The sequence below is a fragment of the Nicotiana tabacum genome, chromosome 4, assembly GCF_000715075.1.
Source record: "Nicotiana tabacum cultivar K326 chromosome 4, ASM71507v2, whole genome shotgun sequence".
NCBI classification, from domain to species: Eukaryota; Viridiplantae; Streptophyta; class Magnoliopsida; order Solanales; family Solanaceae; genus Nicotiana; species Nicotiana tabacum.
The window spans coordinates 2,459,679-2,483,952 of NC_134083.1; the positions used below are offsets into that span (position 1 = coordinate 2,459,679).

At 39.9% G+C, this 24,274-nt stretch overlaps 1 protein-coding gene across 1 annotated transcript in view; it reads left to right on the forward strand.

Annotated features, from left to right (window-relative positions):
- Nucleotides 1-24,274, forward strand: part of LOC142180393 (uncharacterized) — a 69,848-nt gene that overhangs the window by 1,822 nt on the left and 43,752 nt on the right. Inside the window, exons 3-5 of the mRNA XM_075252610.1 lie at nucleotides 739-1,333; nucleotides 2,028-2,202; nucleotides 9,832-10,568. Coding sequence (XP_075108711.1) covers nucleotides 739-1,333; nucleotides 2,028-2,202; nucleotides 9,832-10,568 — 1,507 coding nt within the window. The remainder of the gene's footprint in view (nucleotides 1-738; nucleotides 1,334-2,027; nucleotides 2,203-9,831; nucleotides 10,569-24,274) is intronic.

Consider the following 24,274-nt stretch of genomic DNA (forward strand, 5'->3'; position numbering starts at 1 on the left):
ATATCCTGATATATTCATGATCGGAAGCCGAGCATGCGGACCACTTGCGAGCTGTATTGCAGACTCTCCAGGACTACAGGTTATATGCTAAATTCTCTAAATGTAAATTGTGGCTAACTTCTGTAGCTTTTCTTGGTCATGTTATTACCGGCGATGGTATCAAGGTTGATGGCCAAAAGATTGAAGCTGTGATGACTTGGCCGAGGCCCTTGAATCCGACAAAGGTTCGTAGCTTTTTAGGCTTGGCAGGGTATTACCGAAGGTTTGTGGAGGGATTTTCCTCTATCTCTGCACCATTGACGAAACTGACACATAAGGGAGCTAAGTTTCAGTGGACTGAGGCATGTGAACAAAGTTTTCAGGAACTAAAGAAAAGGCTTACTACGGTACATGTCTTGACTCTTCCGGATGGCACCGAGGGTTATGTTGTATATTGTGATGCCTCGAGAATTGGCCTAGGTTGTGTTCTTATGCAGCATGGTAAGGTTATCGCGTACGCCTCCAGGCAGTTGTGAAAACATGAACAGAACTATCCTACGCATGATCTTGAGTTAGCCGCAGTTGTATTTGCCCTAAAGATTTGGCGGCATTATCTATATGGGGTTCATATTGATGTTTTCACCGACCACCAGAGCCTTCAGTATTTATTTAAACAGAGGGAGTTGAACCTACGACAAAGAAGATGGCTAGAATTACTAAAGGACTATGATGTTGATATTTTATATCATCCCGGCAAAGCTAATATTGTTGCTGATGCCCTTAGCCGGAAGTCCATGGGCAGTCTAAGCCATGTTGAAGCTGATAAGGTCAAGATGACCAAATATCTATGCCAGCTAGCTAGTTTGCAGGTGCGTTTGGTAGATACAGAGGGTGGACGCATTCTCGTTCAGAATACGGCAAAATCTTCTTTTGTTACTGAAGTGAAAGAGCGACAACACGAGGATCCTGAGCTTATAAAACTGAGGGAAAGTATTCCACAGCAGCGACAACCTTTATTTGAGCTAACTAGAGATGGAGTCCTTAGATACCAGGGCCGCTTATGTGTATCGTCAGTAGGAGAGCTCCGTGCCAAGATTCTTTCGGAGGCCCATTATTCTAGATATGCAGTTCATCCCGGAGCGACAAAGATATATCGGGACCTTCGACAGATCTATTGGTGGAATGGAATGAAAAACGATATCGCGGAGATGGTAGCCCAATGTCCCAACTGCCAGCAAGTTAAAGCCGAACATCAGAGGCCTGGAGGCCTAACTCAGTGTATTGAGCTTCCATTATGGAAATGGGACATGATAAATATGGACTTCATCACTGGTTTGCCTCGCACTCCACGGAGGTATGATTCTATTTGGGTAATTATTGATAGGCTTACAAAATTTGCTCATTTCCTACCAGTCAGGACGACATATTCAGCCGAGGATTATGCCAAGCTTTACATTCGAGAGATTGTTCGCCTTCACGGAGTGCCATTATCTATTATCTCTGATCGAGGGGCTCAATTTACAGCATATTTTTGGAAATCTTTTCAGAAGGGTCTAGGCACGCAGGTAAATCTTAGCACCGCTTTTCATCCGCAAACTGATGGACAGGCAGAGCATTCTATTCAGACAGTTGAGGATATGTTACGTTCCTGCATGCTAGATTTTAAAGGAAGTTGGGATGATCATCTACCTCTTATTGAGTTCGCTTATAATAACAGCTTCCAAGCTAGTATTCAGATGGCTCCTTACGAAGCACTATACGGGCGGAAGTGTAGGTCGCCGATTGGTTGGTTCAGAAGCAGAGTTGCTAGGTCCTAACTTAGTCCAGCAAGCAATGGAAAAGGTAAAACTTATTAGAGACCGGCTGCGTACAGCACAAAGTCGGCAAAAGTCTTATGCAGATGTTCGACGACGAGACTTAGAGTTTGATGTAGAAGATTGGGTTTTCCTGAAAGTATCGCCTATGAAGGGCGTCATGTGATTTGGAAAGAAGGGGAAGCTCAGCCCCAGGTATGTTGGACCGTATAAGATTATTCGGAGGATTGGTAGGGTGGCGTACGAGCTTGATTTGCCTTTAGAATTGGAAGCAGTCCATCCTGTGTTTCATGTATCTATGTTGCGAAAGTGCATTGGAGATCCTTCACGTATTACGCCCATTGAGGATATTCACATTGCTGAAGACTTATCTTATGCAGAGGTACCAGTAGTTATTTTAGATCGGCAGGTAAGGAAGCTTCGAACTAAAGAAGTGGCTTCCGTGAAAGTGTTATGGCGAAATAACAACATCGAGGAAATGACCTGGGAAGCTGAGGAGGAAATGAGGAAGAGGTACCCCCACCTATTTACGACCTAAGGTGAGTCGCATTTAAATAATTGCCAATTATTTCTTTACAGCAACTTAATTGGATTTTAAATGACTTGAAAGTGCAATTTAAATTTCTTATTGCGAGATAGCTATACGAAGCCTAGTAGTTGGAATCTTCAGAATTTGATTTATGCTTTGCAAATGTAACAAATATAGCCTCGCAAATAACGTATTAGCGGACAAGAAATGAAACCAAAGAATTGACTTGACCCATTCGCGGACGAATGTTCTTAAGGGGGGAGACTGTGAGACCCCAGGTGTTTCTCTCTTCTCTTACATAATATACGTAACGTGGCATGGTTATATTAGGTATATATGATTGGGTATAGCACATTGGGAGAATAAGACTGAAAATGTGTGGTAATATCAAGGAACTAAACTAAAGCTTTAAGTCAAAGGAATCCCTTAAACAAAGGTTCATGGTTAAAGAAATGGCTCGGGTAGCACCCCGCGCGTTCGGAAGGTTTAAGTTAACTTGCACTTGTAGGATAAGACTAAGAGTGAATAATATGATAAGAATAATGTGTTATGAGGTATTATAATATCACACTAGTCACATGTTAAGTTTTGGAGTCAAGCAAGTTGCGAAATAAAGGTCGGCAAAAGTTATCGTAAATTTCTCTAATAAATTTTCTAAACTTTGGGTCCAATGTATCAGATCATTTCTCCCAATATATAAAGGGTTATGGTACCCACAACCTAACAAATCGAAGTTCTACGAGTCTAGTTTGCAATCAAAGAAATCTCACATCAAACCGACATTGGAGTAAAACGTTATGACTGTTTTACCGCGGACTATCTGGGCTGAAATCGGGTCGCGAACCGGGTCGGGTCAAACAAGTGGTATAAGTCGGAAAATCCGACTTTTAAGACCCCAAAACATTTCATCTTCATCCCAAAACAGTGAGAAAGCTTAAGAGAGGGTTTCATGGTGTTCTTGAGTGATTAAGGTGCGTTTTTAACGATTTCTATCGTTAAAGTTTGCCCCCGTGCCTAGAAGCGCAATCTCTACACTTTGCAATCATTTTCCCCTTCTATTAGCTGTGTTTGGAGCTATTTTTGGAAGATAGGAAATTGTTGTTCTTTCTTGTTCTTCAAGATTTATATTTGGTTTGCCAAGGTAATCATCTTGGGACTCTTTTATGATCGTTTTTACAAAGTTCTACGGGCGTTTAGTCAAGTTAAGGTCATATGGCAAATCTGCCGATTTAAACTCATTTATGAACTGTTTATAGGTGCGTATAAGCTACATATATATAGTCGTTTCGAAGCTTAGGACGTAAGGAACAACTTTCGTGAAGGAACTACAGGCATTCGGACGTTCGTTGGAGAGGTATGTTAAGGCTAAGCTTCGTCCTTCCTTTTAGCACGAATTTTGGGAAATTCCTAAGACGCCAAATGTGATATTTTACTATTCTGTTGCTAGAAAGACCTTCTTTGAAAGGAATTGGTATCGTAGCTGAAGTATTTTCATGATACTATTAGGTTGATATTCCACTCATTCGGTTAAAAAGGGTATTCAACATCTATATATGTCATTTTGTCGGCTTTCTTAAATATATGTCCATATATATGAATTCTTATTCGTCTTTGGGTTGTGTGACTTAAAAATAAAGGCATTTAGTATTTGCGATCAGTCCTTCTTCCTTGTTAAAGTGTATTTTAAAATCTCTAAAGTGACACGTCGATTTCAAAATTTTTAAATATAATTTTTTATGTTTAAACTACTAAAACATTTGATTTTTTTTGAAATACTTTCTTTTACTAATTATCAAGAAATCAGGTATAAGGACTAAGTGAAGCACCTTAAGCTTTTTATGAACATATTCAGAGTTAAGTTATCTTTTTAAAAGTCGAGTTAAGTTTTCAAACTTAATAAAAAAAAATGAGCTTCCACGAGACATTTGTATGCGATACGAAGGTGATTATGAGATTATGAGAATAAGAGTGCCAATGAGCCAAGGTTGGCTAAGTTCTTGTTATGGCCTATTATGTGCATTCAAAGTTCATATCATATATGACATATTATGCATGGACTTCGAGCTATAATCGGAGGTAAGGGGCCTATTTGCCCGAAAGACTATATATATTGTACAGATGGCCACAGGTTGGCAATATGATACCGGTTAGCTACCGGGAGAGACAGCCATTGCTAGCATTTGGTTGGGTATGTCATGTATTTACATCAATATATATGTATTCACGACATACGATTACACGAGCATACCATGCATATTTTATTACTATGAGGTCGGATGTCGGCCATGGAGGCTATCAGAGTTTCAGTATCAGGTGGTATCTTTATTACCTTTTTACATCAACTATATATGATTCTACTTTGTACCTTACATACCAGTACATTTTTATTCGTACTGATGTCCCGTTACCTGGGGACACTGCATTTTTGTTTCGTGCGTGCAGGTCCAGGTAGGGACTCTAATCGATCCCTCCGCTAGGATTTCGGGGTTCAGCTGTGAGTTAGTAAGCTCCACCTCTTCCTGGAGCTTTCATAGGATGGTTACTTTTGTTGTACAGTTTGGGTATAGTTGGGGCCTTATGCCGACAGTGCTTATGACACTCTTAGAGACTATTGTGGACACAATATTCTGGGTTTCTTTTTGCTGCTTTCAGTCTCCAGCCCATAGGCTTGGCATGTATATATAGGTATGTAGGCATGTATGTCTTCAGTCGCGGTCTCGTCAGCCAGCTAGTATTTTATTATTTTGGCTTGTCATCTTATAATAAATATACTCTCCTTCCGGAGGCACATAAGAAAATGTCCTCCTTTCTTGTGGAGCGGGTCGAACGCCTCGGCATGATAGATGCATCTATGGATTGCGCCGCACGTCCCTCGGCAATGTACACGACACTCTGGATCGGGTCGTACGTCCTCGGCAAAAATCGTACTGAATAATAATAATTACACGATACTTTAATAATTTATTTCAGCTTGTGAAGCTAATTAATAAATTGAAAAATCCTTGGAATTTAATGAATTATTATTCTTGCTTGTTAAGGAATTAATTGTTACTCCTATAAATGAGGTTTAATTGATAAATTGGAAATTATTTGAATTGAAGGAATTTAATTAATATATTGAGAATTGTTACATTTGAAGGAATTTGATTATTTCTGCTGATTAAATAAATTATTGTAAATTCTGTAAATCATGCTGATTTAAATATCCTAGTTTTATTTCAGTTATTATTATTGACCCATAGTGAGTGTCAAAGTCGGCCATCTCGTCTCTACCACTTCGAGATTAGGCTTGATACTTACTGGGTACACGTTGTTTACGTACTCATACTACACTTGCTGCACTTTTTGTGCAGGATCTGAGACAGGTACTAGTGGAGGACCTATCATCACATACCCACGTTATCCCGAGGCATAGTGGTGAGCTGCCTTTCTGAGCCGCTCTGCAGCTACCAGTGTCTCTTCTTATATTTATATTCTGTCTATTTCATTTCAGACAGTATTTGGAGTTTTGTATAATCTACTAGATGCTCATGCACTTGTGACATCGGGTCTTGGCACACACACATTGGTAGAAGTTGGTATTTTATTATTTTCTTGGAATAAAAGTTTAATTATGTACGTTTGACTTATTGGTTGGCTTGCCTAGCTGTAGTGTTGGGCGCCATCACGACCTATAGGTGAAATTAGGTCGTGACAATATGATATCAGAGCACTAGGTTCACGTAGGTCTCACAAGTTATGAGCAGACCTAATCGAGTCTTGCGGATCGGTATGGAGACGTCTGTACTTATCTTCGAGAGGCTATATGGTGTTAGGAAACTACCTTTCTTCATATTCCATCGTGCAATTGATGTAGTACTAAATATCCTTCTCTTATTCTCTCACAGATGGTGAGAACACGCTCTAATGAGATTCCAGACCAGGGAAGAGCTACTCCCCTAGTTGCTAGAGGCCGAGGCAGAGGCAGAGGGAAGGCTCCAGGCCGTGGTAGAGGGCGAGGACATCCCAGGACTGTTCCAGTTATGCCGCCAGTGAATCCAGCAGAGAATCCCATTATTGAGGAGCAGGGTGAGGTGCCTGTGGTAGAGCCAGCTCTGGTGGACTTCATATCTGCACAGGGATTTCCGGATGTTATGGGTCGTATGATGCGATTCATGGACAATATGACTCAGGCCGGTTTATTTCCGGCAGACCCAGCCACATCTCAGGCTGGCGGGGGGGGCACAGACCCCTACCGCGCAGGCTCATGGACAGGCAACTGCTGTATATCAGACCCAGGGTGCACTACCCGTGGGTGGAGTCCAGCCAGTGGCAGCAGCTACACCTGAGCCCAGGCCAGCTGTAGCCGCCGATCCTCAGAAACTATTGGACAGATGGACTAGACTACATCCTCCTGTCTTCGGGGGTGAGCGACATGAGGATCCACAGGATTTCATTGATCGTTGCAAGGATAGACTGTACAATATGAGGATATTGGAATCCTATGGGGTTGATTTCGCTACTTTTCAGCTAGAGGGTAGAGCCCGTAGATGGTGGCAATCTTATGCTCTTGGCAGACCAGCAGATTCTCCTCCCATGACTTGGGACAGGTTCACCCGTATCTTCTTGGACAGGTATATTCCACCCTCCTAGAGGGAAGAATTGCGGTTTCAGTTTGAGCAGCTCCAGCAGGGTTAGATGTCAGTGACTGATTATGAGGCGAGGTTTTCTGAATTATCTCGCCATGCACTAATGATACTCCCTACTGAGGTGGAGAGAGTGCGAAGGTTTGTAGCCGGTTTACATACTGCTATTCAGGCCACTATGGCTCGAGAGGTTGAGATGGGTACTTTTTATGAGTAAGTTGTGGAGATAGCCCGGAGGATTAAGGGTGTACGTCAGCGGAGCTGAGAGCAGATTATGAGAGATAAGTGGTTCAGGTACTCTGGAGAGTTCAGAGGTGCTCCGTCCGGGGGCAGAGGTCAGTTCGTGAGGGGGCAGTCCAGCAGACCCCCATATCCAGCACCACCACCTCCTCGAGGTGCTCCAGTATGACCTTATTTCAGTGCTATACCAGAGAGTTCTTATCACCCACCAGCTATTTAGGGTTCTTTCCGTGGGTATTCAGGTCCCCAGGGCCAGACACTTAGTCAGCAGCCCATCGCACTGAAGAGTTGTTACGAGTGCGGGGATCCCAGTCACATGCGGAGGTTTTGCCCCAGGCTTCGAGGTAGACCAGTACAGCAAGGTCAGTAGCCTATGCTTACCGGACCAGTTGCTCCACCAGTAGTCCGACCACTGAGAGGCGGAGGACAGGTGGGTAGGGGCCGTCCTAGAGGTGGAGGTCAGCCAGGCGGAGTCCAGACAGTTGGCGCTCCAGCTCGGTTCTATGCTTTTCCGGCTAGACCAGATGCAGAGGCCTCAGATGTCGTGATTACAGGTATTATTTCTATTTGTGACAAAGATGCCTCGGTATTATTTGATCCAGGATCTACGTATTCATATGTGTCATCTCTATTTGCTCCATTCCTGGGTGTTTCTCGTGAGTCCTTGAGTACTCATGTTTATGTGTCCACTCCTATGGGCGATTCTGTTGTTGTGAACTGGATCTACCGGTCCTGTATTATTACATTTTGTGGTTATGAAACTAGAGAAGATCTCCTATTGCTTGAGATGACCGATTTTGAAATTATTCTAGGCATGGACTGGTTATCTCCATATCATGCTATTCTAGATTGTCATGCCAAGACTGTTACCTTGGCTATTCCAGCATTGCCTAAGCTGGAGTGGAAGGGTTCGCCTGTTAATTCATTTAATCGAGTTATTTCTTTTATAAAGGCTCAACACATGGTTGAGAAGGGTTGTTTGGCTTATCTAGCCTATGTTCGGGATACTACTGCAGAGACTCCGGCTATTGATTCAGTGCCTGTAGTTCGGGAGTTCCCCGATGTATTTCCGTCAGATCTTCCAGGTATGCCACCTGATCGTGATATTGATTTTTGTATTGACTTGGCTTCAGATACCCAGCTTATATCTATCCCACCGTATCGCATGGCTCCGAAAGAATTGAAAGAATTGAAAAAACGACTTGAAGAGTTACTAGCCAAAGGGTTTGTCAGACCGAGTGTAACGCCTTGGGGTGCACCAGTATTATTTGTGAAAAAGAAGGATGGAACAATGCGGATGTGTATTGATTATCGCCAATTGAACAAAGTCGCTATTAAGAACAAGTACCTGTTGTCGTGTATTGATGATTTATTTGACCAGTTGCATGGTGCTAGGGTATTCTCTAAGATCGACTTGAGGTCGGGGTACCATCAGTTGAAGATTCGGGATTCGGATGTTCCGAAGACTGCTTTCCGGACTAGATATGGTCATTATGAGTTTCTGGTGATGTCCTTCGGTTTAACTAATGCCCCGGCAGCGTTTATGGATCTGATGAACATGGTATTCATGCCATATATTGATTCGTTTGTCATTGTCTTCATTGATGACATATTAATCTATTCGCGCAGTAAGGAGGAACATGAGCAACATATAAGAGTAGTGCTTCAGACATTGCGGGAACAAAAGCTATATGCTAAGTTCTCTAAATGTGAGTTTTGGCTAGAGTCTGTTGCATTTTTGGGACATATTGTATCGGGCGAAGGTATTAAAGTTGATCCCAAAAAGATTGAGGCAGTTCAGAATTGGCATCGTCCCACTTCGGCGACTGAGATCAGGAGTTTTCTGGGTTTAGCAGGTTATTATCGTCGATTCGTGGAAGGTTTTTCATCTATTGCAGCACCTTTGACCAAATTAACCCAGAAGGGTGTTCAGTTCCGATGGTCCGATGATTGTGAGTCAAGCTTTCAGAAGCTCAAGACAGCACTGACTACAGCACCCGTGTTAGTGTTACCATCTGGTTCGGGAATATATATAGTGTATTGCGACGCGTCACGCGTTGGCTTGGGTTATGTATTGATGCAGGAAAGGTGAGTTATTGCATATGCTTCACGTCAGCTGAATCCCCATGAGAAGAATTATCCAGTACATGATTTGGAGTTAGCTGCGATTGTTCACGCTCTAAAGATTTGGAGGCATTATCTTTATGGGGTGTCTTGTGAAGTTTACACTGATCATCACAGTTTGCAGCATTTGTTCAAGCAGAGGGATCTAAATTTGAGGCAGCGCAGATGGCTAGAGTTACTAAAAGATTATGATATTACTATCTTGTATCATCCGGGCAAAGCAAATGTGGTTGCAGATGCCTTGAGCAGGAAGGCGGAGAGTATGAGTAGTTTGGCTTTCATTTCAGCAGAGGAAAGGCCATTAGCCTCAGATATTCAATCCTTGGCTAACAAACTTGTGAGGTTGGATATTTCAGAGCCCAGCCGAGTTCTTGCATGTGTGGTGGCCCAATCTTCACTATTTGAGCAGATCAAGGCTCGCCAGTATGATGACCCATACTTGATGGTTCTTCGTGAAACGGTACTACGAGGTGGTGCCAAGGAAGTTACTATTAGAGCGGATAGTGTTCTGCGACTCCAGGATCATCTATGTGTTCCTAATGTGAATGGACTGAGGAAAAAGATCCTGGAAGAGGCACACAGTTCTCGGTATTCTATTCATCCAGGTGCTAATAAGATGTATCGTGACTTGAGGCAACATTATTGGTGGCGACGAATGAAAAAGAACATAGTTGAGTATGTATCTAGGTGTCTAAATTGCCAGCAAGTTAAATATGAGCACCAGAGGCCAGGTGGCCTACTTCAGCAGATGACTATACCAGAGTGGAAATGGGAACGAATTACTATGGACTTTGTAGTTGGGTTGCCGCGAACCTTGAGGAAGTTTGATGCAGTTTGGGTGATTGTTGACAGGTTGAATAAGTCGGCACATTTTATTCCTGTTGTGACTACGTATACTTCAGAGTGGTTGGCCCAGATTTATATTCAGGAGATAGTTCGGTTGCACGGTGTGCCAATTTTCATCATATCAGATAGAGGCCCTCAGTTTACTTCACATTTCTGGAGAGCAGTACAAAGTGAGTTGGGGACCCGTGTAGAGCTCAGCACAGCCTTTCATCCGCTGACCGATGGACAGTCAGAGAGGACAATTCAGATTTTGGAGGATATGCTTAGGGCATGTGTGATCGACTTTGGAGGTCAGTGGGATCATTTCCTGCCTTTGGCCGAGTGTGCTTATAATAACAGTTACCAATCCAGCATCGAGATGGCTCCATTTGAGGCTTTATATGGTCGGCGATGTCGTTCACCTATCGGATGGTTTGAGCCAGGTGAGGCTAAGTTATATGGTACAGATTTGGTAAGGGATGCCTTGGAAAAGGTAAAGTTGATTCAGGAGCGACTTCGTACAGCACAGTCCAGACAAAAGAGTTAAGCGGATCAGAAAGCGCGTGATATATCATTTATGGTAGGTGAAAAAGTTCTCTTGAAGGTTTCGCCGATGAAGGGAATTTTGAGATTCGGGAAGAAGGGCAAGTTGAGCCCAAGGTATATAGGACCATTTGAGGTGTTGAAACGAGTTGGGGAGGTTACTTATGAGCTTGCATTGCCTCCCAGCCTATCCGGAGTTCATCCGATTTTTCACGTATCTATGCTCCGGAAGTATCATGCCGACCTATCACATGTGTTAGACTTCAGCACTGTTCAACTAGATAATAGCTTGGGTTATGAAGAGGAGCCAATTGTCATTGTTGATAAACAGGTTCGCCAGTTGAGGTCCAAGAGCATTTCTGCAGTAAAAGTCCAATGGAGGGGCCAACCAGTCGAGGAAGCGACTTGGGAGGCTGAGGAAGACATGCGGAGCAGATATCCAAACTTATTCAACACTCCAGGTACAATTCTAAACCCGTTCGAGGACGAACGTTTGTTTAAGAGGTGGAGAATGTAATGACTCAACCGGTCATTTTAACTTTTAGAACCCCGTTCCCTAAAATAAAACCTCTCGTAGGTGCTTGTAATGATTTATGACTTGCGGAGATGGTTGGTTCGGGATTTGGAAGTGTTTGGGGTGAAACCGGAACACTTGGTTCCTTAAGTTGGCCTTAAAGTGCTAAGTTTGACTTCGGTCAATATTTTGAGAAAACGACCCCGGAATAGAATTTTGATGATTCCAACAACTCCGTATGGTGATTTTGGACTTAGGAGCGTGTTCAAAATTTTATTTGAAAGTCCGTAGTTAAATTAGGCTTGAAATGGCTAAAAATAAGAATTTAAGTTTAGAAGTTTGACCGATGAGTTGACTTTTTGATACCGGAGTCGGAATCTAGTTCCAAAAATTTTCATAGATCCGTTATGTAAAATTTGAGGTTAATCGGAGTTGATTTGATAGGTTCCGACATCGAATGTAGAAGTTGAAAACTCTTAGTTTCGTTAAGCTTGAATTGGGGTATGATTCATGGTTTTAGCGTTGTTTGATGTGATTTAGAGATTCGACTAAGTTCGTATGATGTTTTAGGACTTGTTGGTATATTTGGTTGAGGTCCCGAGGGCCTCGGGTGAGTTTCAGATGGTTAACGGATCAAAAGTTGGACTTAAAAAGCTGCTGCAATTTTCCCTTCTGCTGTATATTCTGGGCTATGATCGAGCCCCAGATCAAACCCAGATATCGAGCCCACGATCGAGGCCTGAGTCGAAGTTAGGGATGAGGATCAGTATCGAAGCCACGATCGAAGGCAAGGCTCGAGGGCCAGGATCAAGACCCAAGATTGAACTTGATCGAGGCCATGACCATGTCCCAGGCTTGAGGCCTGATCAAGGCCATGACCAGCTCCCAAGATCGAGCTCCTTGATCGAGCTCCCAAGATCGAGCTCCCTGAGATCGAGCTCCCTGAGATCGAGCTCCCCTGATCGAGCTCCTTGATCGAACTGGACAGAGCTGTAAGTTATAAAAACAGAGGACATTCGTCCCATTTGCCATTTTTGACGAACTTGAGCTTGAGCAGAGGCTACTTTTGTCAGATTTTCAAGGGAAAAATATTGGGGTAAGTGATTCTAACTCGGATTAGGTCTACATATACAATTATATCATTGTTTTCACCATAAATTAGTGTTTTGAGATTTAAATTTGGAAAATTTTTAGAAATCTCATAGAAATTAATTTTTGAGATTCCGGTATCGATTCGGAGTCGTATTTGAGTGAAAATAGTATGGTTGGACTCGTAATTGAATGGGTTGTCGGATTTCGTAACTTTTGCCGGATTCCGAGACGTGGGCCCCACAGACAAATTTTTAATTAATTTCGGGATTTTTATTTAAAATGTAGTATTTTCTTATAGAATTGATTCCTATAATTTTTAGTGATTGTATCGAATTATTTTGGATAGATTCGAGCCAGACAGAGTTGGATAATTGTGGAAAAGGACTTATAGTGGATTAATTGGAGTAAGACGAGGTAAGTCTCTTGTCATCTTGTGAAGGGGAAATTACCCCATATGGATTAAATTGAATAATTGTTGCTAATTGCGGGGGCTACATACGCACGAGGTGACGAGAGTCCGTGCGTAGCTACTATTAATGCTAAAGTCCGGGTAGTTTAAGACTCAAAGCATGAATTACTTGTGTGAATTGTATTCTTTATTAATTAAAATAATTGATGTATATATTGTGAATTGTTATGAAAAGTAGAAAAATATGATATTTTCGTATTCTTAATTTTTGTTTAAATCAATTAATTGATAAAAGAAATTGTTCTCCTCCCAAATTCATCTTATAATAAATATACTCTCCTTCCGGAGGCACATAAGAAAATATCCTCCTTTCTTGTGGAGCGGGCCGAACGCCTCGGCAGGATAGATGCATCTATGGATCGCGCCGCACGTCCCTCGGCAGTGTACACAACACTCTGGATCGGGCCGTACGTCCTCGGCAGAAATCGTGCTTAATAATAATAATTACACGATACTTTAATAATTTATTTCAGCTTGTGAAGCTAATTAATAAATTAGAAAATCCTTGGAATTTAATGAATTATTATTCTTGCTTGTTAAGGAATTAATTGTTACTCCTGTAAATGAGGTTTAATTGATAAATTGGAAATTATTTGAATTGAAGGAATTTAATTAATATATTGAGAATTGTTACATTTGAAGGAATTTGATTATTTCTGCTGATTAAATAAATTATTGTAAATTCTGTAAATCATCTTTATCTCACCGCATGCATTTCAACACCCAGACCTTATACCACCGCATGCGTATCAATATCACAATATATTATAATTTGCACCTCAAGTGCCCAATATTTCAATTTTTCCACAAAAAAATCAACAACAATAGTTTTTAATAATAAAGAGCTCACGGCTCATGCCAGAATAATCCAAAAAAAAAAACAATCTTACGAAAATATTCAAGAATAAATAATTCAGGAAAATAATATTTCAAATTTTTAATACGTTACTTCATTATCAAATTTAAAAATGTCAAATACTTCATATTAGTAATATTTAATTTAAAGAAAATCAACCTTCAAATAATGTACAGTATAAAAGAAACCAAGTTTCAATTAAAAAAAAATAATTAGCAGGAAAAGGTCGAGCAAATTTAAAAAATATAAACATTAAATCAATAATGAAGAATATAACAAAATGAAATAATTTAATTAATGCGCAACAATGATCTACACAATTTAAAACATAATCTTTCACATTTAGTCCGTATACACACTCGTCACCTCGTGTACACGACTTTTCACACATTACAATTATCAATCCTAGGGGAATTTCTCTCACACAAAGTTAGACAAGTCACTTACCTCGACTTGCTCTAATTTAACCAAGTATTTTGCTTTTTCCTCGATTTTTCCGACTCCGATCGACTCGTATCTAATCATAATTAATTCGATACAGTCAACAAAAATTATAGTAATCAATTTCATAAGAAAATATTATATTTTCATTAAAATCCGAAATTAGCTCAAAATTTGTCTTTGGGGCCCACATCTTGGAATCCGGCGAAACTTATAAAATTCGACAACCCATTCAATTACGAGTCCACCCATACTAATTTTACCAAAATCCGATAACAACTCGACCTCAAATCTTAAATTTTCGTTTTTGGAAGATTTTATAAAAATCTGATTTTTCTTCCATAAATTCATGGATTCATGATGTAAATGAGTATGGAATCATGAAATATAATCAATATAGGATAAGGAACACTTACCCCAATGTTTTTCCGTGAAAATCGCCCAAAAATCACCCAAGAACCGTGCTCCAAAAATCAAAAACGAAATGAATGAAATGACCATTTTTGGTCCTGAAATGACCATTTTTGGTCCTTAAGTTTCTGTCAATCTGTCACTAAAAGTCCATTTTTTGTCACTAAAAGTCCACCAGAAACTGCTCTATCAGCCTTCCTTCAATCGATCATAACTTTCTGTACAAATGTCCAAATGATGTAAAGTGTATCTTTATAGAAACTAGAATCAAACGACTACCACTTTCATGTTTTGCAAATTTTCTGATTCCTTATGAATTTCGAGACATAAGCTTCCAAAGTCGGCTCCACACATCAGAAATTTCTGAAATTTCTGGCAAAACTGCTCTACCAGCCTTCATTCAATCCAACATAACGTTCTGTACAAATGTCCAAATGATGAATGGTTTAACGTTTTGGAAACTAGAATCAAAGGGCTACAACTTTTATGTTTTGAAACTCTTCTGATGCCTTATAGATTGCGCTATATAAGCTTTCACATTTGGTTCCACGCACCAGAATTTTCTGGGGAAATTTCTGCAACAGAAATTTCCAGCAGCCTTCTTTGTACGAAATCTATTCCGTTTACCTTCCGAAATCCACGCGAGACCCTCGGGACCTTAACCAATTATACCAACATGTCCCAAAATACAATACAAACTTAGTCGAGGCTTCAAACCACATCAAACAACATCAAAACGACGAATCGCACCTCAAATCAAAATCTATGAACTTTGAACTTTCAAATTCTATATCTTGTGCCGAAACACATCAAATCAATTCGGAATGACTTCAAATTTTGCACACAAGTCATAAATAACATAACAGACCTATTCCAATTTCCAGAATCGGATTCCGACCTCGATATCAAAAAGTCAACCCCCGGTCAAACTTCCAAAAAAATTAACTTTTGGCATTTCAAGCCTAATTCCACTACGGACTTCCAAATAAAATTCTGATCATGCTCCTAAGTCCAAAATCACTATATGGAACTGTTGGAATCATTAAAATTCTATTCTGGGGTCGTTTGCACATAATTTGACATCTGGTCACTATTTGAACTTAAACTTTTAATTTTTCATCAAAATTTCATATCTCGGGCTAGGGACCTCTGAATTTGATTGCGGGCATACGCCAAAGTCCCAAATCACGATACGGACCTACCAAAACTATCAAAACATTGATTCGAGTCCGTTTGCTCAAAATGTTGACCAAAGTCAACTTAGTTGAGTTTTAAAACTCTAATTCACATTTTAATTCATTTTTCACCTGAAAACTTTCCGAAAAATTTTACGGAATACGTACGCAAGTCGAGGAATGATAAATAATGCTTTTCGAGGTCTTAGAATACAAAATTAATTATTAAATTTAAAGATGACATTTTGGGTCATCACATTCTCCACCTCTAAAACAAACGTTCGTCCTCGAACGGAGTTAGAAAAAGTACCTAAGCTGGTGAATAAGTGTGGATAACAACTGCGCATATCATGCTCGGTCTCCCAAGTCGCCTCCTCGACCGGATGACCCCTCCACTGAACCTTCACGGAAGCAATATTCTTTGACCTCAGCTTTCGAACATGCCTATCCAAAATAGCCATTGGTTCCTCAACATAAGATAGATTTTTGTCCAACTGAACCGAACTGAAGTCTAACACATGACACGGATCGCCGTGATATTTCCGAAGCATGGAAACATGGAATACCGGATGACTGGCACAGAGACTAGGTGGTAGTGCAAGTTTGTAAGCCACCTCTCCAACTATCTCAAGAATCTCAAAAGGCCCAATATACCTAGGGCTCAAATTACCCTTCTTCCCGAACCTCATCACACCCTTCATAGGCGAAACCCGGAGCAATACCCGCTCACCAACCATGAATGCAACATCACGAACCTTCCGATTCGCATAACTCTTCTGTCTAGATTGGGCTGTACAAAGTCAATCCTGAATCAACTTAACCTTTTTCCAAGGCATCCTGAACCAAGTATGTACCCAATAGCCTAGCCTCGCCCGGTTCGAACCAACCCACTGGGGACTGGCACCACCTACCATACAAGGCCTCATACGGAGCCATCTGAATGCTTGATTGACAACTGTTATTGTAAGCAAACTACGCAAGTGGTAAGAACTGATCCCAAGCACCCCCAAAATCTATCACACACGCACGAAGCATATCCTCCAGTATCTGAATAGTGCGTTCGGACTGTCCGTCCGTCTGAGGGTAAAATATTGTACTCAACTCTACCCGAGTACCCAACTCATGTTGTACTGCCCTCCAGAACTGTGATGTAAACTGCATACCCCGGTCAGAGATAATAGATATCGGTATGCCTTGAAATCTGATAATCTCGCGAATATAGATTCGAGCCAACTACTCGGAAGAGTAGGTAGTCATCATAGGATTGCAATGATCTGACTTGGTAAATCTATCCACAATCACCCAAGCTGCATTGAACTTCCTCTGAGTCCGTGAGAGCCCAACAATGAAATTCATAGTGATCCTCTCGCATTTCCATTCTGGAATCACTAACTTCTGAAGCAATCCACTCGGTCGTTGATGCTCATATTTCACTTGTTGACAATTTAGACACCGAGCTACATACTCCACTATGTCTTTCTTCATCTTCCTCCACCAATAATGTTGCCTCAAGTCCTGCTACATCTTCGCAGCACCCGGATATATGGAGTACCGTGAACTGTGAGCCTCATGGAGAATCAATTCACGAAAACCATCTACATTAGGCATACATAGCCTGCCCTGCATCCGTAATACATCATCATCTCCAATTGCGACTTCTTTGGCATCACTGTGCTGAACTGTATCCTTAAGGACAAGAAAATGGGGGGTCATCATACTGACACTCCCTGATACGATCATAAAGAGAAGACTGAGAAACCACAATAGCCAAAACTCGACTCGGTTCGGAAACATCCAATCTGACAAACTGGTTGGCCAAGGCCTGAATATCCAAGGCCAAAGGCCTCTCTGCTACCAGTAAATATGCTAAGCTGCCCAAACTCTCTGCCTTACGACTCAAGACATCGGCCACTACATTGGCCTTCCCAAGATGATAGAGAATGGTGATATCATAATCCTTAAGCAACTCCAACCATCTCCGCTGCCGCAAATTAAGATCCTTCTGTTTAAACAGATATTGTAGACTTCGGTGATCGATGTAGACCTCACAATGGACACCGTACAAATAATGCCGCCAAATTCTTCAAGGCACGAACAATAGCTGCTAACTCAAGGCCGTGGATCGAATTTTTTTTATTTTTTTTCTCATGTACCTTTAACTGTCTGGACGCGTAGGCAATCACCCTACCGTCTTGCATCAACATCGCGCCGAGACCAATACGCGACGCGTCACAATACACAGTATAAGACCTTGAACATGTAAGTAATACCAACGCTTGTGTCGGAGTCAAAGTGATCTTGAGCTTCTGAAAGCTTAACTCACACTCGTCTGACCCTGTAAATGGGGCACCCTTTTGGATCAATTTGGTCTTAATAGTTGTTCATAATCAATTACAGAATCGTCATTTAACCTCATGTTAACAAAACTCTCGTTGCAAACCTTCACAATACTGATAACTAGATGCGAGGCATGAAGACTTCATAATTATTTACCCGAATTAACGAGTCACATTTAACGCCACCTAGGCGGACACCTACCTCGTAGGTTAAAATTTAATAATTACAACACGAATTTGACAACTATGCCCAAAGAATTTCATATAAGAATTTTCAAATAAGCCTAACATGCATGACTCCCTATTAGTACTATAGTACAAATTTAATTTCACAAGGGAGAACTTAAACACAAGAATTTTCCTCACAAGGATCTCGTCCTTATATAACTTCCACCGCAGCTCGTAGCCCGGTTTAAACATATCAATTTACATAAAAATGTGAGGATCTCGTCCTCAGTTCTGAATCACAAGTAATATGCACATCGTGCCAATTGAAAATTTCCATTTTCTCCTTTTAAATAATTTCGGTTACACCAAATCACAACACATAATGAACCCCACACCGGTAGGGCATATAATTCACAATTTGCAATTAATTATTCGGAATTTACATCAAAAATTACCGAAATGAGTAACAGAAAGCCACATTTAGCCTCGCAGCTCTTATTAGTGACCAACACGAAATAATAGGCGTAGTTATCTCCATAAAATCTCCTAACAGGGGTAAACACATAAGTAGAGTATAGAATTATGAAGCTCACTCATAAGTGGAGCACAATAGGAGGACTCGTTTCGATATTGAGAACCGAATCAAGTTAAGGAAATTATTCCTTTATATTAAATTGAGGTCGTACCTGTAATGACACCATCTGATGTAGCAACCTCTGCCATACCGTAAAATAAATATATCAACGGCTGGGTCTCCACCTCTAGGACGCCTTCTACCCGTCTGTCCTCCACCCCTAACTGGTCGTGTGGGTGGTATAGTAACTGTAATGGGGCACGTAGCCTGAGTGCTTTGATAGAATAAGTCTCTCCCAAGTTTGGGACAATTTTCTCATGATGTGCCTAGTATCACCGTATTCATAACAACCCCTTTGCAGGTTAAGCTGCTCATATTGAGTGTGTGACAGATAACTGGAATAACCATTGTAGGAACTAATGTCGGTGGTGCATTAAAAGAACTTACTGGAGCACCCCGAGTAATCCGATGTGCGGACTGGGCTGGCCGACTGCCCGAGCCCCCTCCATAATGATTTATACTTGCAGAGTAGAATCCACTGAATCCCCCAGAACCTTGAGACGTCTTGGTCTCCTTAGTTTCCTTTTTTTTTTCCTCACCCCAAACACATTCTAATATCTTGGCAATTTGTACAACTAGCAGAAATGAAGTATCAGCTTGTAGCTCCCGAGTCGTACAAAATTTTACGATCATAATTGAGTCCTTTAATGAGTCTATGGACTCGCCCTCTGGCTGTAGGAAGCAAAGTAGGAGTATGACGGGTTAACTTATTGAACTTGATGGCATATTCTGACATCGTCAATGGTGACATGATGCAACCGTTCAAACCCTATGCGCCACGAATTACGGAGAGTCCAGAAAACAAACTCTTTCAAAAGCGTTTCTAAGAAATAAGCCAAGTGGGCGGTGTTGCATTGGCTGGTCTGCTCTCTTCATAGGCTTGCCATGAACACTGGTGGAGAATTATCTCTCCCAAGGCGAATTTCTTCTTTTGTTATACTGACTCTACAATGTTGAGCTGACCAATTTCTTAACATACTCTTCGACTCTTCTTAAGGGTAACCCTTACCCCTGTTTATACACAACGATCACAAAAGTAGAGCTCCATACATACAAATCTTGTCACGAACCACATAGTCTAGACTCTCGTCAACAAGTGTACTTACTCCGAAGCACCCTAAAATCCGCAACAGTGACGTCCACGCTGAGTAGACCTTCTACAAATTTAGAGTTGTTTCTATAACTCCTTTGGTATTGAAGTATATGATTATTAAGGAGGCGGACATACCGCAAGTCCCAACCTTATCCTCTACAAAATCTCAGGTCTTAAACATGTGTAAATTTTAGGGAACCTTTCAGTACCACATATATACATTTCAGGCCAAAACTGATATAATACATGACCCCGCAATCCACCCATTGGTAGTGGACTCCCCTACTCGGCGCGAAGTCTTAGGTCACAACGTCCGATGATCCACAATAATAACCTTCACAGCTTGTATAAATCAACTAGACGCCAACGTCCGTTGCACCCCCACATGATTCACTAGGTGATCTCTCAATACGCCCGCATCTTCAGCCGAAACCACACGTTGAGGCAATGTTTGAGCATCTCTGGCTCCCTTATAGTCCCATCTACGGCATCATGAACCGTCGACGTACAACTGATACCGAGTGCGCAATGTCATACACGAGTGGATACAAAGGAATATAAGATATATGTTTCAAGCTAAATCAATGCCGCACGATAAGGAGTCAAAGAAGTGAATATTTCCTAACAATTTCATAGCCTCTCGAAGATAAGTACAGACGTCTCCGTACCGATCTGCAAGACTCTACTAAACCTGTTTGTGACTCATGACACCTATGAACCTAGTGCTCCGATACCAACTTGTCACGACCCCAAATTCCCTCTGTAGGATGTCGTGATGGCACCTAGTCTCTAAGACTAGGTAAGCCTATCAATGCGGAATAATAATAAATATCTGAAATAAATAAACTACAATTCAAACAATTTCAACTCCCAAACCCCGGTAGAAATAAGTCACAAGCTTCTAAGAATTTATTCTCAATGTCTCTATATGTCAAGGTCTAAATAAAATATAAGGAAGCAACATAAAATGATAGAAGGGGACTCCGGAGTCTGCGGACGCTGGCAGATATACCTCGAAGTCTCCGTGCGCAGGTAACTCACTGACGTCTAGGCTGGTAAAAATGTACCTGGATCTGCACAAAAAGATGTGCAGAAGCGTAGTATGAGTACACCACAGCGGTGAGGCCCTACTGGAATATAATAATGGCATGATAAAATGTTTATCAATGTATTAAAATAAAATGACATTGAAAATGAATCAAATAGTATGTCACATTTAATGACATCAAATAATTGCAAATAATATCTCGTAGAATCAAAACAGAATTTTCTTCAACTTTATGAAAATCACAACAATTAATCGAAAGCAACTATGGCCATAAATTAATATCAACAAGGGCATTACCGAGGTACCGTCTCATAGTCCCAAGTTATAAATAATTTCACAATATCTCATTTTCTTATATCACCGCAGGAGCCTTCACAATTTATTTAAAGAAAATATTTTTTTCCGAAAGAGCATCCCGCGTTTTAGCCACCCTTATCACACCGCATGACTTCTAGTAGTCACCCCTACTAGCCACGAGTATCAAGCCACCCTTATCTCACCACATGTGTTTCAACACCAAGACCTTATACCACCGCATGCGTATCAATATCACAATATATCACAATTTACACCTCAAGTGCCAAATATTTCAATTTTTCCACAAAAAAATCAACAACAATAGTTTTCAATAATAAAGAGCTCACGGCTCATGCCAGAATAATTCAAAAAAAAAAAAACAATCTTACGAAAATATTCAAGAATAAATAATTCAGGAAAATAATATTTCAAATTTTTAATACGTTACTTCAATATCAAATTTAAAAATTTCAAATACTTCATATTAATAATATTTAATTTAAAGAAAATCAACCTTCAAATAATGCATAGTATAAAAGAAACCAAGTTTCAATTAAACAAAAAAAATAATTAGCAGGAAAAGGTCAAGCAAATTTAAAAAATATAAATATTAAATCAATAATGAAAAATATAACAAAATGAAATAATTTAATTAATGCGTAACAATGATCTACACAAGTTAAAACATAATCTTTCATATTTAGTCCGTGTACACACCTGTCACCTCGTGTACACGACTTTCCACACATTACAATTATCAATCCTAGGGGAATTTCCCACACACAAAGTTAGACAAGTCACTTACCTCGACTTGCTCCAATTTAACCAAGTATTATGCTTTTTCCTCGATTTTTCCGACTCCGATCGACTCGTATCTTGTCATAATTAATTCGATACAGTCAACAAAAATTATAGTAATCAATTTTATAAGAAAATACTACATTTTCATTAAAATCCGAAATTAGCTCAAAATTTGCTTGTGGGGCCCATATCTCGGAATCCGGAGAAACTTACAAAATCCGACAACCCATTCAATTACGAGTCCACCCATACCACTTTTACCAAAATCCGATAACAACTCGACCTCCAAATCTTAAATTTTCGTTTTTGGAAGATTTTGCAAAAAACTTGATTTTTCTTCCATAAATTCACGAATTCATGATGTAAATGAGTATGAAATCATGAAATATAATCAATATAGGATAAGGAACATTTACCCCAATGTTTTCCCGTGAAAATCGCCCAAAAATTGCCCAAGAATCGTGTTCCAAAATCCAAAACGAAATGAATGAAATGACCATTTTTGGTCCTTAAGTTTCTGCCAATCCGTCACTAAAAGTACATTTTCTGTCACTAAAAGTCCATTTTTCGTCACTAGAAGTCCACCAGAAACTACTCTACTAGCTTTCCTTCAATTGATCATAATTTTATGTACAAATGTCCAAATGATAAATGGTTTAACTCTCTGAAAACTAGAATCAATCGACTACAACTTTCATGTTTTGCAACTTTTCTGATTCCCTATGAATTGCGAGATATAAGCTTCCAAAGTCGGCTACACACATCAGAAATTTCTGGCGACATTTCTGGCAAAACTGCTCTACCAGCCTTCATTCAATCCATCATAACTTTCTTTACAAATGTCCAAATGATGAATGGTTTAACTTTCTGGAAACTAGAATCAAAGGGCTACAACTTTTAAGTTTTGAAACTTTTCTGATTCCTTATAGATTGCGCGATATAAGCTTTCAAATTTGGCTCCACGCAACAGAAAGTTCTGGCGAAATTTCTGCAACAGAAATTTCCAGCAGCCTTCTTTGTCCGAAATTCATTCCGTTTACCTTCCGAAATCCACCCGAGACCCTCGGGACCTTAACCAATTATACCAACATGTCCCAAAATATAATATGAACTTAGTTGAGGCTTCAAACCACATCAAACAATATCAAAACGATGAATCGCACCTCAAATCCAAATCTATGAACTTCGAACTTTCAAATTCTATATCTTGTGCCGAAACACATCAAATCAATTCGGAATGACTTCAAATTTTGCACACAAGTCATAAATAACATAACAGACCTATTTCAATTTTCAGAATCGGATTCCGACCTCGATATCAAAAAGTCAACCCCCCTCTCCCCCCGGTCAAACTTCCCAAAAATTCAACTTTTAACATTTTAAGCCCAATTCCACTACGGACTTCCAAATAAAATTTTGATCATGCTCCTAAGTCCAAAATCACCATACGGAGCTGTTGGAATCATCAAAATTCTATTCCGGGGTCGTTTGCACATAATTTGACATTCGGTCACTATTTGAACTTAAACTTTTAATTTTTTATCAAAATTTCATATCTCGGGCTAGGGACCTCGGAATTTGATTTCGGGCATACGCCTAAGTCCCAAATCACGATACGGACCTACTAAAACTATCAAAATACTAATCCGAATCCGTTTGCTCAAAATGTTGACCAAAGTCAACTCAGTTGAGTTTTAAAGCTCTAATTCACATTTTAATTCATTTTTCACCTGAAAACTTTACGGAATGCGCACGTAAGTCGAGGAATGATAAATAGTGCTTTTTGAGGTCTTAAAATATAAAATTAATTAATAAATTTAAAGATGACATTTTGGGTCATCACATTTTCCTTCTATTTTCTTACGAAAATTCCCTTCGAAATATGTTTAGGCATTCATTCTTTTTATAGGTAATAACTTAGAATTTTAAGGGATAGTGAGATGTTTATACTTAAGAAATATTTTAATTATTAAATATATTTTTTAAATATTACATAAGAATATAAAAAATTATCTATATTTTCTCTATTATTATAAAATTAAAAATTCCCAATGCAATAAATAAATAAATTATTCTTTTAATGTTAAGAATAAATAATCAACTCTTTGAATTAATTAATTAACAAAAGAATCCAATTTAATTCTTTTTCGAAATCTCATGTTAGTAAAGTTATTTTTCAAGTTGATCAAACTCTTAAGTTACACAAATTTGTTTCCATAAGAAGAGCACCAGCGGTGGCAGAAATTAAAAAGTTGAGCAA